At 40.8% G+C, this 13,407-nt stretch overlaps 1 protein-coding gene across 2 annotated transcripts; it reads right to left on the bottom strand.

Moving 5' to 3' along the window:
* Positions 1-4,368: 4,368 nt before the first annotated feature.
* Positions 4,369-11,674, bottom strand: spc24 (SPC24 component of NDC80 kinetochore complex). Of its 2 annotated transcripts, none has more exons than XM_055664229.1 (6): positions 11,581-11,674; positions 9,937-10,115; positions 9,367-9,511; positions 8,287-8,391; positions 7,667-7,743; positions 4,369-6,290 (listed from the first exon to the last, which is right to left on the bottom strand). In XM_055664229.1, exons 2-6 carry the CDS (start codon positions 10,097-10,099, stop codon positions 6,184-6,186), a joined length of 597 nt encoding a protein of 198 aa, XP_055520204.1. In that variant the 5' UTR covers positions 10,100-10,115; positions 11,581-11,674; the 3' UTR covers positions 4,369-6,183. The 2 variants fall into 2 exon arrangements, with proteins under 2 accessions (XP_055520204.1, XP_055520203.1); XM_055664228.1 differs by lacking the exon at positions 11,581-11,674 and adding an exon at positions 11,231-11,477.
* Between the last annotated feature and the right edge of the window lie 1,733 nt (positions 11,675-13,407).

The following is a 13,407-nucleotide window of genomic DNA, read 5'->3' as shown; positions in this document are numbered from 1 at the left end:
GCTCCAATTCCTCACCAGGGATAATTGCAGCTGGTTAATGAGAATACCACCACCTACAGGTTCTTCTCCGTATCACGATTTGGAAATGTATTGTTCAAATTCTCAAACCGCCAACCCTGTGGAGATAAATCCACCAGGACAGATGTTAAAAAAGGCAGCCCACCACAATCAGTTAAAGAATAATCAGGCACAAAAGGCTGGAGTAACTGAACTCGACCCAAAACTTCACCTATTCCTTTTCTTCAGAGATGCTGCTTAAACCGCTGAGTTACTCCAACTTTTTGTTTATCTTTGGTGTAAACCAGCATCTGCAGTTCCTTCCTACAAAGAAAAATTAGGGATCGGCAATGAATACTGGCCACTGACCACATCTCAAAAACATTTAGATATAAAAATATAATTTTGATTTAAACTAAACACCAAAATGGTTTTCTGGAGCTGAGCTATATAGACTTGCATCCCGAGGTCATTCTGTGTACCTGCTATTTGCTATATGTCCCAAGAGAAATTGACCCCCCAAAACACATTACCTCACACTGCAAACTCCAACTGCCGTAACTCAGTTAAAATTTTCAGTTAATCTATGTCCTGCTGTATCTTTAAAAATCTTTGCTATGTGCGACTCCACCCATTTTCATGTCTTCAAACTTACTAATCATCCTCAATATTCTCATCCATATACTCATATATACATATGTATATGTTATTATATTTTAATTCGTCATAAAGTCACTTTTTCTTATTTACCAGTCCTATAGGTTTGACGATGTTGCTTTTTCTCAGGTTTTGTGGATTCTGAGGTGGCAAATGAAGCCAATATGAAAATGTGGACACTACATCAGACAGCTATTTATCATTTATAGCTCTGCCTTCAATATCATCACTACCAAACAAACATCTCTAAAGTCCTGGTCCAAGGGTCAGAACTTCTCAGCAACTGGATCCTCAATCTCTTGACACAGAACATAACTAGTGGAAATAGGTGACACCACATCCTCCACGATATTGGTGGTATTTTTCCAATGGCTTGCGATATCTGCACTGCAGAATCCAGGTCGTTGCAGTTAGGAAGGCAAGGGTCACTAATGTCTGGTAGACTACGCATTTGTGCTCTGTGAGGTCTTGATCTTCAAATACACTTTTCCTCAATCAACCAAAGAGTATGTTAGCTTATTGAAGTGGTAGTGAACTTTATCATCGATGATTATCTTGACAGAGATATCTCCCTAGTTGTGGGAAGTCAGCCATTTTCTCCTTGGTTTTGATGTTATTAGACTGTAGTATTGTGCAGCAGGAGTGGCACAGCAGTCACTATGACAGCCGCAAATTTTGAGAAATATGGGTTCAATACTGACCATGGGTGCTACCTGCATGGAGAGTGTGTATCTTATTATCATTCATGTCCACTACAAATCAGAACATTGCTCAATGCAGGCAAATTAAATAGTCAACAATTATGCAGTTATATTAATTGTAATAGTTTCAGCCCTAACGTTGAAAAATCAAGGCAAATTAGTTACAAAGAATGTAGCTGGGTTAGAACAAGTGAGGGAAGTTCAACAGTTGGAGTAAAATGTGCTAGTAGCAGCTTTGTTTGGAGAAATAGAAAAGCAGGATGTAGTTTGAATGGAGAGAATGGGTGTCTTGTACATGAAGCACTGAAACTCAGTGTATAATTCAGCAAATAATTAACATGGTAAGTGGAATAATAACTAAAATTCCTGGCAAGGCAACAGTAGTTTCCCAACTGGACTTTAGTTTATGTCGAGTTCAAGTTTGTGGGTTCTGCCTAATTGTATTTTGTTTTAACAAGATATGCAGTGAGTACAGTAAATACTATGGAGATAATGCATTTGTCCAATGCAATTTAACTATTAGATTTGTTTAATCTTATTTTCATTCGCAGCGACGAACTGATAATGTAAAATGATGAACAAGTAGATAATTAGTAACTAAATCGTTAATTCACAAGTTATAAGAGTAGAATTAGGCCATTCAGTCCATCGGGTCTACTCCGCCATTCAATCTTGGCTGATCCCTGCCTCCTTATCCTATTTTCCTGCCTTCTCCCCATAACCCTCGACACCCGTTCTAATCAAGAATTTGTCTACCTCTACCGTAAAAATATCCACTGACTTGGCCTCCACAGCCCTCTGTGACAATGAGTTCCAGATTAACAACCCTCTGACTAAAGTTCCTCACCTCCTTTCTAAAAGAGCGCCCTTGAATTACCTATTACCTCTGGTCCTAGACTCTCCCACCAGTGGAAACATCCTTTCCACATCCATTCTATCTATGCCTTTTATTAATTGGTTCAGAACCCGTAGGACTAAGGAACTGTGTATTCTGCTAAAGTACAGCTTGCCTTAGGCCATTAACTATTATTAAATAAAACTATAAACAATAAATGTGTTGACGTTCCATTTTTCAAATTAGATAAAACTGTACAGTAAAACTAGTAAATTCAAGCTATGGAGATACCAGCACTCTACTTGATTCCCCCACTTAATGGCGGTGCTACAGATGCAGGGGCAGTCCAATGGTGAAAGGCATACATATCCAAAATGATTGAATGCAAGAACTTTAAAGAAAGCTTTGTATGTATACAGCCCCTTTTTATCCTTTGATGCTTAATGGCATATTTCTAAAGAGCTGGCACTGTTGTAACTACAAAGGATTTTGTTTTATGTAGCACATTTGCTGCAGAATTTCATGTGTATCTGTAGCAATTATTATAATACATGCAACACTGCCATGATTGAGAATTTGACTATAATTTGACTCGCATATCTGGGAGAAAAAGTATGTGCATTATAAATTTATATACTTACTATTTTACTTACCTTCTTTAGCTGTCATATGATGCGGATCAAACGTGCAAGCTTCGGTGATGTATATGTATCACTGACCCAATGATATTTTCTTTCAATTAATTTGTCTATCCCATACATTCGCTCAATTGTTGAAGTTAACAATGGTTTAACAACATACTCCAACTTACACTATCAGTAAACTAAAAGAACAAAGCCGGTAAATGTATGTTCTTGCTACTTAACAGAGCCAGTTGCTTCCAAGACTTCCGCTGTTGGGTAGTGCCATTTTCACTTGGCTTCGCTTATACTTGGAACAATTACTTGAGGATCCGATGCTAATTGCTGCAGTGGCAACTGGCAAAATTGACTTTGCATCATAAGTGTTATTCCAGAGAATAGTGCAGCCAGTTTCTCAAAGATGTTGAATGCCATCTCTAACCAATACAGAGGTCAGATGACAATGGGGTTGATGTGCCTCGAGGTAAATATGCTACAAATTACACAACCCTGTGCAAAATTATAACAATTGCAACTTGGGGGATAAAAGGAAACGGTGCACTCTGCTTGGAGTAGTTAGCTACACCTAACCAATCGCCTATAAAGGTGATTTTAAATGGTTTAACATTATAACAAGTCTTTGAAATGCTAATTAAACAGAGCAGTGCAAACCAGCCACCCGCATCTCACAAAACCAGAATTAGATTACTGGTACTTCAATTTTATTAATGTGGTTAGTTGAATAGTCAATAGCGGTTTAGTTGTCACATATGCAACTGCACAGTGAAATCCTTTTTTCATATTACACATGCGGGTGTCACCATTATTCAATGTCAAAAGTCGTCCATCTCCTCTCCATCTTTATGTCCCGGGGCAGCTCCTGAAGATGCTGGAGGCATTTTCCCAGTGCATCCTCCTCGCGTCCAACTTCACCAGCTCATCGTGGTTACGCTGTCTGCCAAGCCTTCGGGTGAGTTCCTGATCCCGCTGACCAACAAGTCTTTGGCAAGGTCCCGCAGAACAAGCCTTAGGGCGAGGTCCGGAGAGCGCAGCGGGCTAGCCGGGCCTGCTTGTTGGGGGCATCCCGGCCTGCTGCTAATCACAATAGCCTGAGGAGTTTCTCACCAAAACACCACCAAAAAATAATCTGCAATCACATCTTAAAATCCTCAACAACAAATTTGATTCTCTCCGTGCCCAACTTCTTCTGAGAGATAACTAAGCTGCCATCAGTTTGTGAAAACGAGTCAAAGTTTATTCAATTATCTGCACATGGAAGTCATAATACACAGCTATTCCTGTAACTGAAGTTTTAAAAGTTATTTACTATAGAATCCATGTTTGCTCTTCCAGAGCCTCCTGAAGTTACAGTTGCCTAAATGGAGTCCAAACTGCATGTGAAAAGAGTAAGGGACAGAAAAATCATGGGTGCATAAGTTGCATATAACACCACCAGTTTCAGATACTATTTAATAAATGATCACAACTCCTCTGTAAAACAAATTTAAGTACATAATGTAGAAATCCAGAAAGCAAAAGATTATTCCCACAATGGAAGTAGAAGCAAAAACACTTTATTAGAACAGATTTTCAGTGCAAGCCCAAAATACAGCTTATTTCACAATATTGTTACTTCGCATTGTATGAAAACCCACAAAAACCTTATTATAAACTCGGATTTCAATACACATGGCTCTTACTAAAACCCAACATTTTTCACGTCAAAGCTTCTTGTTTTTTCATTGTTATATTTTCATTTACCATAGCCACATATTTCCCACCAATGCTACCCTTGACTAGCTTGGAAAGACAAGCCGGAACGCAGTAATTAGAATCGGAGGAATCTTGTAGGCCCATTCTTTTGAAAGTGAACCAAAATTTCACACACGTGACCAGATGTCATCATAAAGTGATACATTAAAAAGTTCTTGTAAGAGATTAATCTTATTCATTGTTATTTTCCTACCTACAGAACTACAATGCATGTCTGCTAAATATATGAACATTCCAGCTTTTTAAAATTCAGTTTGTAAAATGCATCCGTGTGATGTCACACACGTGACCAGTCACATTTGACCTCTTACCCTAAATATTGTCAGCATAAAAATTTCACCTGATAAACTGAAAAAAATACGAATCATATATGCAGTACAAAACAACATACCTGTAAAGCTTCCAGAATTAGAAGAGATGTATTCCACAATTTTTCATCCTTTTGGTCACACACATGACGAAGAATGGGCCAGAACCAGTATTGTCAATTCATGTCTATTCTATGACCTTACTACAGAACTATGGAGACACAGGGAATCTTGGGCAAAACACAAACTGCTGGAGTAACTCAATGGGTCAGCAACTCTGGAGGGCAGGCATAATCAATGTTTTGGGTCGGTACCTTTTTTCAGACTGATTGGGTGGGCGCACAGGAGGAGAGGAGGTTTTTAAAAAACTGTGGGGGGAGGGGGGGAAATATTACTCCTCTTCTCCCCTTATTTGACACCCTCACCCTCGTCTCCTTTTCATATCTCGCCTTTGTCTGCCCGTCAACCAATCAAAACCCCACACCTGCATGCACACATCACTTGTTCTATCATTGTCCTACCCCCTCCCGACATCAGTCTGAAGAAGGGACACGACCTGAAACGTCGTCCATTCCTTCTCTCCAGAGATGCTGCCTCACCCACTAAGTTGCTCCAGCATTTTGTGGCCAGCCATCACTTGCCAGGCTTTGTCCTGTCCTCACCTCTTTTCCAGTTTTCTTCCCCCTATTTCAATCAGTCTGAAGAAGGGACTCGACCCAAAATGTCATATCCATGCCCTCCAGAGATGCTGTCTGACCTACTGAGTTACTCCAGCACTGTGTGTTCCAATACAGATCACGTTACGTAGCAAATATGGGCAATTTTCATCTAATAACAACTCTACGGTTCTCATGCCCATGGCAGCAATTTTTTTTTTTAATTTACATGTGCCAAAGCAAATAGATCAATCATTTCTGTAAAAGTTTACATTTAAATATATATATATATACACACACACACACACAGTGATTAATAGCATTTTACAACATTCTAGTATTTTGACAGAGTGGTAGTAAACAGATTTATTCCTTCATGGTTGTAGTTGAGAAGATTTTCCAATCACCACCACTCCATTAGGAAAAACACATTGTCCAACTTACTTTGTTGTACAAAAGTCATCTTTTAAATATGACCTTACAAAAATACCACATCCAAAGAATCTGTTGAGTCAACTTTTCACTCATGAAAGCTATATTTTCCAAGATCGAAGCCATATGACTGGAAAGATTTCATTCAAAACGTGGATACCCAAAATATGTAATTCACTTATAGTTCCAGGCCCAGAAAATAATTTACCAATCCGTGCTCACCAGACTCCACAGGTAATCGCAGATGAAACTGTCAGAGTGCTTGGTAGAATCAATGTTAATGGGTTGTGCCAAACCCACTCCAAAGTGAACTGGAAAGTATAGTTAAGGAAATCACTGCATTCTCATCAATTCGAAAAGACACCCTACTTTCTAACACTTGAATAATTGACCAAAAATAAAATAATTTTTTATAAAAGGCGCATTGATCAGTTGTTATACTTGTGCACGCAACGTAAGAAAATGGCAGTATGAAACATAATACTTAATAATATTCTCAAATTTAAACAGAATGTCAGAAGAGAAATGAAATTTAAAAGCCCAAAACAGACCTTATTAAAACACAACTTTTAAGCAATTAAAAAAATAATAATCGTTAATCAGTTTTCTGTGCTATGCATTAATAAAATTACTTTAAATATTAGCTGTTATTAATTGTCATAAACTGTTTCTCTGATAATTGTGGCTTGCCTGAAATTTATTTCTTCTCATCTCTTCCAACCTTTATGATATGTTAATTTTCCATCAATTTACCTTAGATTACAACCATTATTGCAAGGATGTTTCCGTTCTCTGACAGGGTAGTTCATGAATTTCAACATGTTCATCCAGGTCAATAGAGCATGTGGTCTTTCAAAATGATCCAATTGTATTTCAACTGATCAACCCAATTAGTACCAAAATAGTTTGCAGCTTGGAAAGTAGCCAGTCTGCCCAATCTGTCCAGGTCTCCACCATTTATTTTTTCACACTGCCTTTTATAATGAATTCAAATTAAATACCCATATCTATGGAAGTGAAGGAAAAAATGTAAACCGACTGATCTATTTTATGGCAGGCAAGTTATTAGAAACTATAATTAAAAATTGAGTGGCTGATCATAAATAAATCTTTGGGATCGCATTTTGAGTAGTACATGAAAGGCATTTTTGGGATTTCAAATATAATGAATAGGAAAGATGGGGTGAGGTGGTGTGTGGGACAAATGGATATACGGGTATCAGCAGTTATTGGGAGAAGGCAGGAGAATGGGGTTAAGAGGGAAAAATAGACAAGCCATGATTGAATGGCGGAATAGACTTGATGGGCTGTATAGCCTGATTCTACTCCTATTACTTATCACCTTATAACTTAAAGAAATACTGGAAATTAAGCATAATTAAGGATGAACCAATCTCCCGTCTATTGCTTTAAACATGTTAAATCTGCAATTAATGGACGTGTTCTAATGGGATTAAAAAAAGACAAAGCAGGTGGAAGGATTAATTGAATTGTTTGATACCAAGAACCATAATACCATCTTGTACTCCAATTCATTTGTTCCCCTTGAAACACCAAACCTTTTTCTCTGGAAATTTTTGAAAATCTGTGCCATCTCTGCTCAATTTTATTTTGAAGATTACGGCCCCAAGCATAACCTTCAATTCATCAGCAGAATTCATCTTTGTAGTCGCATATGAAAGGATACCGCCTCTTACAAGTGATGGGTCGCAGTCATAGTCCCAAATGATCTTAGTAACCTTGTGGAAGATGTGGGCCAAGTACCTATGCAAACCATATTTAAATATAAGTACTCTACAAAAAAAAAACACATGTTGCCAACAGCAGCAAGACTTCAAGTTGAGACAGCAACATATCTCTTACATACTGTGTGCTATACCATATCTTACAGTCAAAAATCTGGCAAGGCATTTCATCAGTGTGCTGATCAGAGAACAAGTTTACTTTGAAATTTCTTATTTGTTTGGAATTTTTAAAGTAATCTTAACTATCTTGCTTGATTATTTCAGAATGCTCAATGCTTTGTAAGCAGGTTGCTAGTGCATCTGGAGATCAGGTGCTCATTTTAAGTATTGCACAATTCTACTGCAATCTATAACCACAACTTACCATTATGACAGTTCCCAATCCTTCAAACTGCACTCAGGCTGTCATGAAGACTGAATAATTTATCCTCGCTGTGCAAAGAAGCTGGTTGATCTCCCTCCACACATCACTTAATCCATTAGTCAATCCATATCCAAATATAATACTAAAGACAGTGAAGGTAGAAGTGGCTTTACTGTAATTTAAAGTATTTTAACTTACTTAGTTGATGGAATAACGACTGTAGTATTTTCATCTACCTCTTCTTCCAATTTAGACATTTCTTTTTCAGACTTCTCAAGCTCCTCCAGTTCTTTCTGTAACAATGTGATCTTTATATATTAAGGAAATTAATTGATTTGTTGGTTATTGTAATTGTAAAATGGCTCATTTTGCAACATAAACCTTTTCCTTTGATCCATTAATAATGTTGGTATTCTTTGCTTAAAAATGTGTTAATCAAAAATTATGTATTAATTCTAAATTGTTAGCCATTGTTTGTTTTCATTTTAATGTGGCTTCCCCATCTATTATAGGTATAGCCAAATCACACCATGCTTTTGTAATTTAGTTTTATTCGGATTTGAGGCTCGAGTATCAGATTGGACTAAATCACTATCAATTTTTGCATAAATCTTCACATTATGGGTGGCAATAAATACAGGCCTTGCCACTGATGCCCAAATTCCAATAATGAACATAAACACAAACCACAAGAATCTTATCCATCACTTCAATCAACCTTTAGTCACATTTTTTGATCCAAAATTCTTGAGTTGGTTCAACATACTCAACTACAAAATGTCCATGTTATGCTTCATGAATTCATCCTCCACACTGTTATTGCTCATTTGGTTTAAAGTTGGGGTGGATTAAAGTTCTCCATTATTATTGTTATCCTTGTTAATGCATCTGAATGCATCCACATCTAGCACCCTCATTCAGCAGGATAACTTGGCTATTCTTCAAAGGTCACACCAAGAAACTCTAAACAAAGCAAATTCCACTAAATGCAGGAAATGCAAACCAAAAGCAGAGGATGGGGCCAGTGCTCAGCCAACATCTACCGTTATACATTCGTTTTGAACCAAAACTAGAAATAATAATTTCCCTCTCCAAAAATGGTGTTCAATTTACTGAATGTTTCAGATTTGTTGTTTTACGATTGAAACTGGACCGGAAGTCAATCTGCAATTAAGAGCTGGAAAAACACAGGAATTTGCATGCCAGAGCATTACTGTTTCAGCTAAGGAAATGACTGAAGTCTTTCTATCTTAAGCACAACATAGTAATAAAGGATATTCAAGTTCCATTTCATTCTTAGAATTCTGTTGTTGAGTCTCTTTCCACTTTTCTTTAATCTTCTGTAATTCCAGAAAACTTATCTCTCTTTCTTCTCCCACATTTATAACTTCCTGTGCCACATGCTCCTGTGATTGCTGAATCTCTGAAAATACCAAAATATTATTATAATATTAAACTTCTTGGACAAACCACATATATTTCAGAAACTGTACATTGTTTTGTAAGCATGAAAAATGTCCCTTCCATTCCAAAAACAGTGAAGTGCTTGGAATTTGAATTCTATAGTCATTATAAAAATTGATGAAAGAGTAAGATTGCAAATAAAAAATGAGCAATTCACATACATACACAAATCTAATTTCTCACAACAGTTTTAAACAACGCACACTCAATTTGCCCTTCCAAACAATAACGGAATTAAGTAACGATGACTTCAAAGTCAGCAAGTCTGCTGCAAAATCAAACCTTCAAAAGTCAGATTGCAATTATTATCAAAATTTTACGATTAAGCATATTAATGGGCGATTTTAGATAATTCATTTAAAATTCCAAATTTGCTTGGCTTACCTCTTAACTGCTGCTTCACACATTGTTCTACTTCCATATAGACATTCACCATTTTTGCCTTATAATTCATGGCATTCTGCAGAAGTACCTCCCCTTGACAACCAGAGAGGATAATCATCATCTCATCTGCTAATGCCTTAATCTCTTGCATTTGTGCCTCCATCTTTGCATTACACAACCTGAAGACAGAAGACAGTTTAATTTGTTGACATTCATTGACAAATTGAGAGCAATGGCACCTCAATAGTCCATTGCTCCCATTCTTATTAGTGGGTCATTGGTGGAGAGAGTTAGCAGTTTCAAATTCTTGGAAGTTACACCTCAGAAAGCCTATCCTTGGCCTAGGATCACGAAAGAAGGTACGCCAGCACCTCTACTTTCTTAACAGTTTAAAGACATTCCGCATGTCACCAAACAAATTTCTGTAGATGCGCTCGACAGGTTGTGTCATGACATTTCCAATGCCATGGGAACGCAAGAGGCTGCAGAGTGGTTTACTCAGCCCAGTCCGTCACAGGCACAGCCCTTTACCAAAACTATCTATACGAGGCGCTGCCTCCAGAAGGTAGTGTGTGTCACTAAGAACCCAACCATCCAGGCCATGCCCCTTCACAATACCACCATTGGGCAGGATATGCATAATCCTGAAGTCCCACATCAGAAGGTTGCTACAACTATCAGTTTCTAGAACATATAATAATAAACCCAACTTGACCTTTTGTGAAATACCATGGTGACCACATTTCCATTCAATTAACTTTTAAATGGGAGGGTGTCAAGCATGGGAGAAGGGACTGATGTATTTCCCAAGATTGTGAAGGGAGGGTACTGACAGCAACCATTCGCAGGGTTACAATGGGAGGCAACCCCCACCCAACATCCAGTGGGTGCAAGAGGAAAGACTAACACCACCACCCTCGCTCCAAGGGATGAAAGGGAGGTAGACATCTTCCCCACCATTTGGAATGGGGAACTACATCTTCCCCCACCCCCAGGGTTGGAACTGACATTTCTCCCTCACTCCCGGGGATGAACAGACATCTCTCCCACTCTTTGGGGTGAGGGGGCACTAACATCTCCCCCTCCTCATACCCAACACCCAGGAGCTGCAATGGGAGTGACAGAAATGTCCCCACTCTCCCCCAGGGATGATGGGGAAGGGACGGACGTCTCCCCCCCCCCCCCCACACTGAGAACATTCACATTGGGCTGCAAACCCTCTCCACCCGGACGGCTGGGATGAGGGTATCGTTGGGAGACGGGGTAAGATGGCCGAGGTTGGCGTTGCACTGACCTGCCACCGAGCAGCAGCTAGCTGGCGAGTTAGTGCCCCCTCTCCCCGCTGTCCTTGAGTCTGCCCCCCTCCTGTCCCAGAGAGGCGGCTCCTCTCCGCTGCCGTTTGGCCCAACTCCTGCTCCAAGTTCCTCTCTTCGCTGTCCCTGTCCCTGTCTGACCGCCGTTCCTCCTCCTCTACAATGTCTCTCTCTCTCTCTCTGCGCTGTCCCCCCCGTCCCTTCACTTGCCGCTGCGACTCCTCTCCTCTGTCCCTCTCTACCCCCTCTCTACCCCCTCTCTCCCTCTCCCAGCGCGGCTCCTCTCCGCCGGGTTTCCCGCCCCCAGCTCCCGCGCGCCTCCCGCGCAAACCATTCAAACAGCGCGCGCCCAACGGCCACAACCGCCGCCGCCAACGGTCATCCAAAGACCCCGCCGGCCTGCCCAGTAAGCTGCCGCATCACAAGCAAACTCTTTAAAAAAAATTAAAATCCTTTTTTTCCGATCGCATATATTAATTCACTGTTTTTTATCTCGATGGTAGGGGGGAGGACAACGGGGCTCCAATTCAGTGGGCAAATAAGACAGACACCTAAAAATTACAACAACAACTTCACAACTGTACAAACCAAAGATATTGGTACAAACCAAAGATACTGGTACAAACTCAACCAAAGGTGCAGATAGACACTGTGGAGAGCATGCTGAGTGGCTGCATCGTAGCTTGGTTCGGCAACTTGAGCGTCCAGAAGTGGACAAGGATGCAGAAAGTTGTGACCACTGCCCAGTCCATCATCAGCTCTGACCTCCCCACCATCGAGGGGATTTATCGCAGTCGCTGCATCAAAAAGGCAGCCAACATCATCAAGGACCCACACCATCCTGGCCATGGCCATGTACTCATCTCTCCGCTACCATCGGGTAGAAGGTACAGAAGCCTGAAATCTGTTACATCCAGGTTCAGGAATCACTTCTTCCCCACAGCCATCAGGCTATTAAACTCACCTACAAATAGAACTGTAACAGTCTATTGCACTGTATCTGCTTATTTATGTGATCCGTTCTGTATTTTTGCCTATAATATTCTGTTATGCTGCAGCAAGCAAGAATTTCCTGGACAAGTCCGTGGTCCCTGCCTGCTTCAAAAAATTCATCATTGTACCGGTACCAAAAAATTCCTCCCCAGCCTGCCTGAATGACTACCGTCCGGTGGCCCTTACCTCGGTAGTCATGAAATGCTTTGAGAGGCTGGTGAAGAATCACATCTGCGCCTTCCTCCCTCGGAACATGGACCCGTTACAGTTTGCATACCGTCCGAACAGGTCCACGGACGATGCGGTCTCCCAGGTCTTGCACACCGCTCTCTCCCATCTGGACAGCCAGAAGGGGGGCTACGTGAGGATGCTGTTCATAGACTACAGTTCAGCCTTCAACACGATAGTCCCCACCAGACTGGCCGGGAAGCTACTGGAATTGGGGCTCAACACCTCCCTGTGTGCCTGGGTCCTGGACTTTCTCACCGCCAGGCCCCAGGTAGTCAAGATGGGAGGGAATACATCGAAGTCCCTCACCCTGAGCACAGGATCGCCCCAGGGTTGCGTCCTCAGCCCCCTATTGTACTCCCTGTACACACATGACTGTGTGGCTAGGTTCAGCTCCAATTCAATAATTAAGTTTGCTGATGACACTGTGGTGGTGGGCCTGATCTCAGACAATGATGAGAAGGCCTACCGGGAGGAGGTGGCTGATCTAGCACTCTGGTGCCAGGAGAACAGCCTCCTCTTGAACATCAAAAAAACGAAGGAGCTGATCATGGACTTTAGGAGGGCACATCATCCGAGGACGTACACTCCATTGAGTATAAATGGGGATCCTGTGGATAGGGTGAACTGTTTTAAATATCTGGGAGTCCACATCTCTGAGGATATGACATGGTCATCACACGCCTCAGCACTGGTGAGTAAGGCAAGGCAGCGTCTTTACCACCTCAGGCAATTGAGGAAATTCAGAGTGTCTCCGAGGATTCTACAGTGCTTCTACGCAGCGGCGGTGGAAAGCATCTTGTCCGGGAACATTACCATCTGGTTCGGGAATTGCTCTGCCAAGGACAAGAAGGCCATGCAGAGAGTAGTGCGTTCGGCCGAACTCACTATGGGAACTTCACTCACCCCCCTGCAGGAACTATACAACAGGAGGTGC

This window comes from Leucoraja erinacea, chromosome 39 (assembly GCF_028641065.1).
Source record: "Leucoraja erinacea ecotype New England chromosome 39, Leri_hhj_1, whole genome shotgun sequence".
Classification (NCBI taxonomy): domain Eukaryota; kingdom Metazoa; phylum Chordata; class Chondrichthyes; order Rajiformes; family Rajidae; genus Leucoraja; species Leucoraja erinaceus.
Note: the sequence above shows the minus strand (reverse complement) of the source record. Positions and strands in the feature narration are given on the sequence as shown.

Excerpts from the sequence above, each read along its gene's own strand:
- spc24 (XM_055664229.1), bottom strand. The coding sequence starts at position 10,099 with ATGGAGGCACAAATGCAAGAGATTAAGGCATTAGCAGATGAGATGATG. Across the intron at positions 9,512-9,936 it reads TGTGAAGCAGCAGTTAAGAG|AGATTCAGCAATCACAGGAG; the intron begins GTAAGCCAAGCA and ends TGGTATTTTCAG. Across the intron at positions 7,744-8,286 it reads GTCGTTATTCCATCAACTAA|GTACTTGGCCCACATCTTCC; the intron begins GTAAGTTAAAAT and ends TGGTTTGCATAG.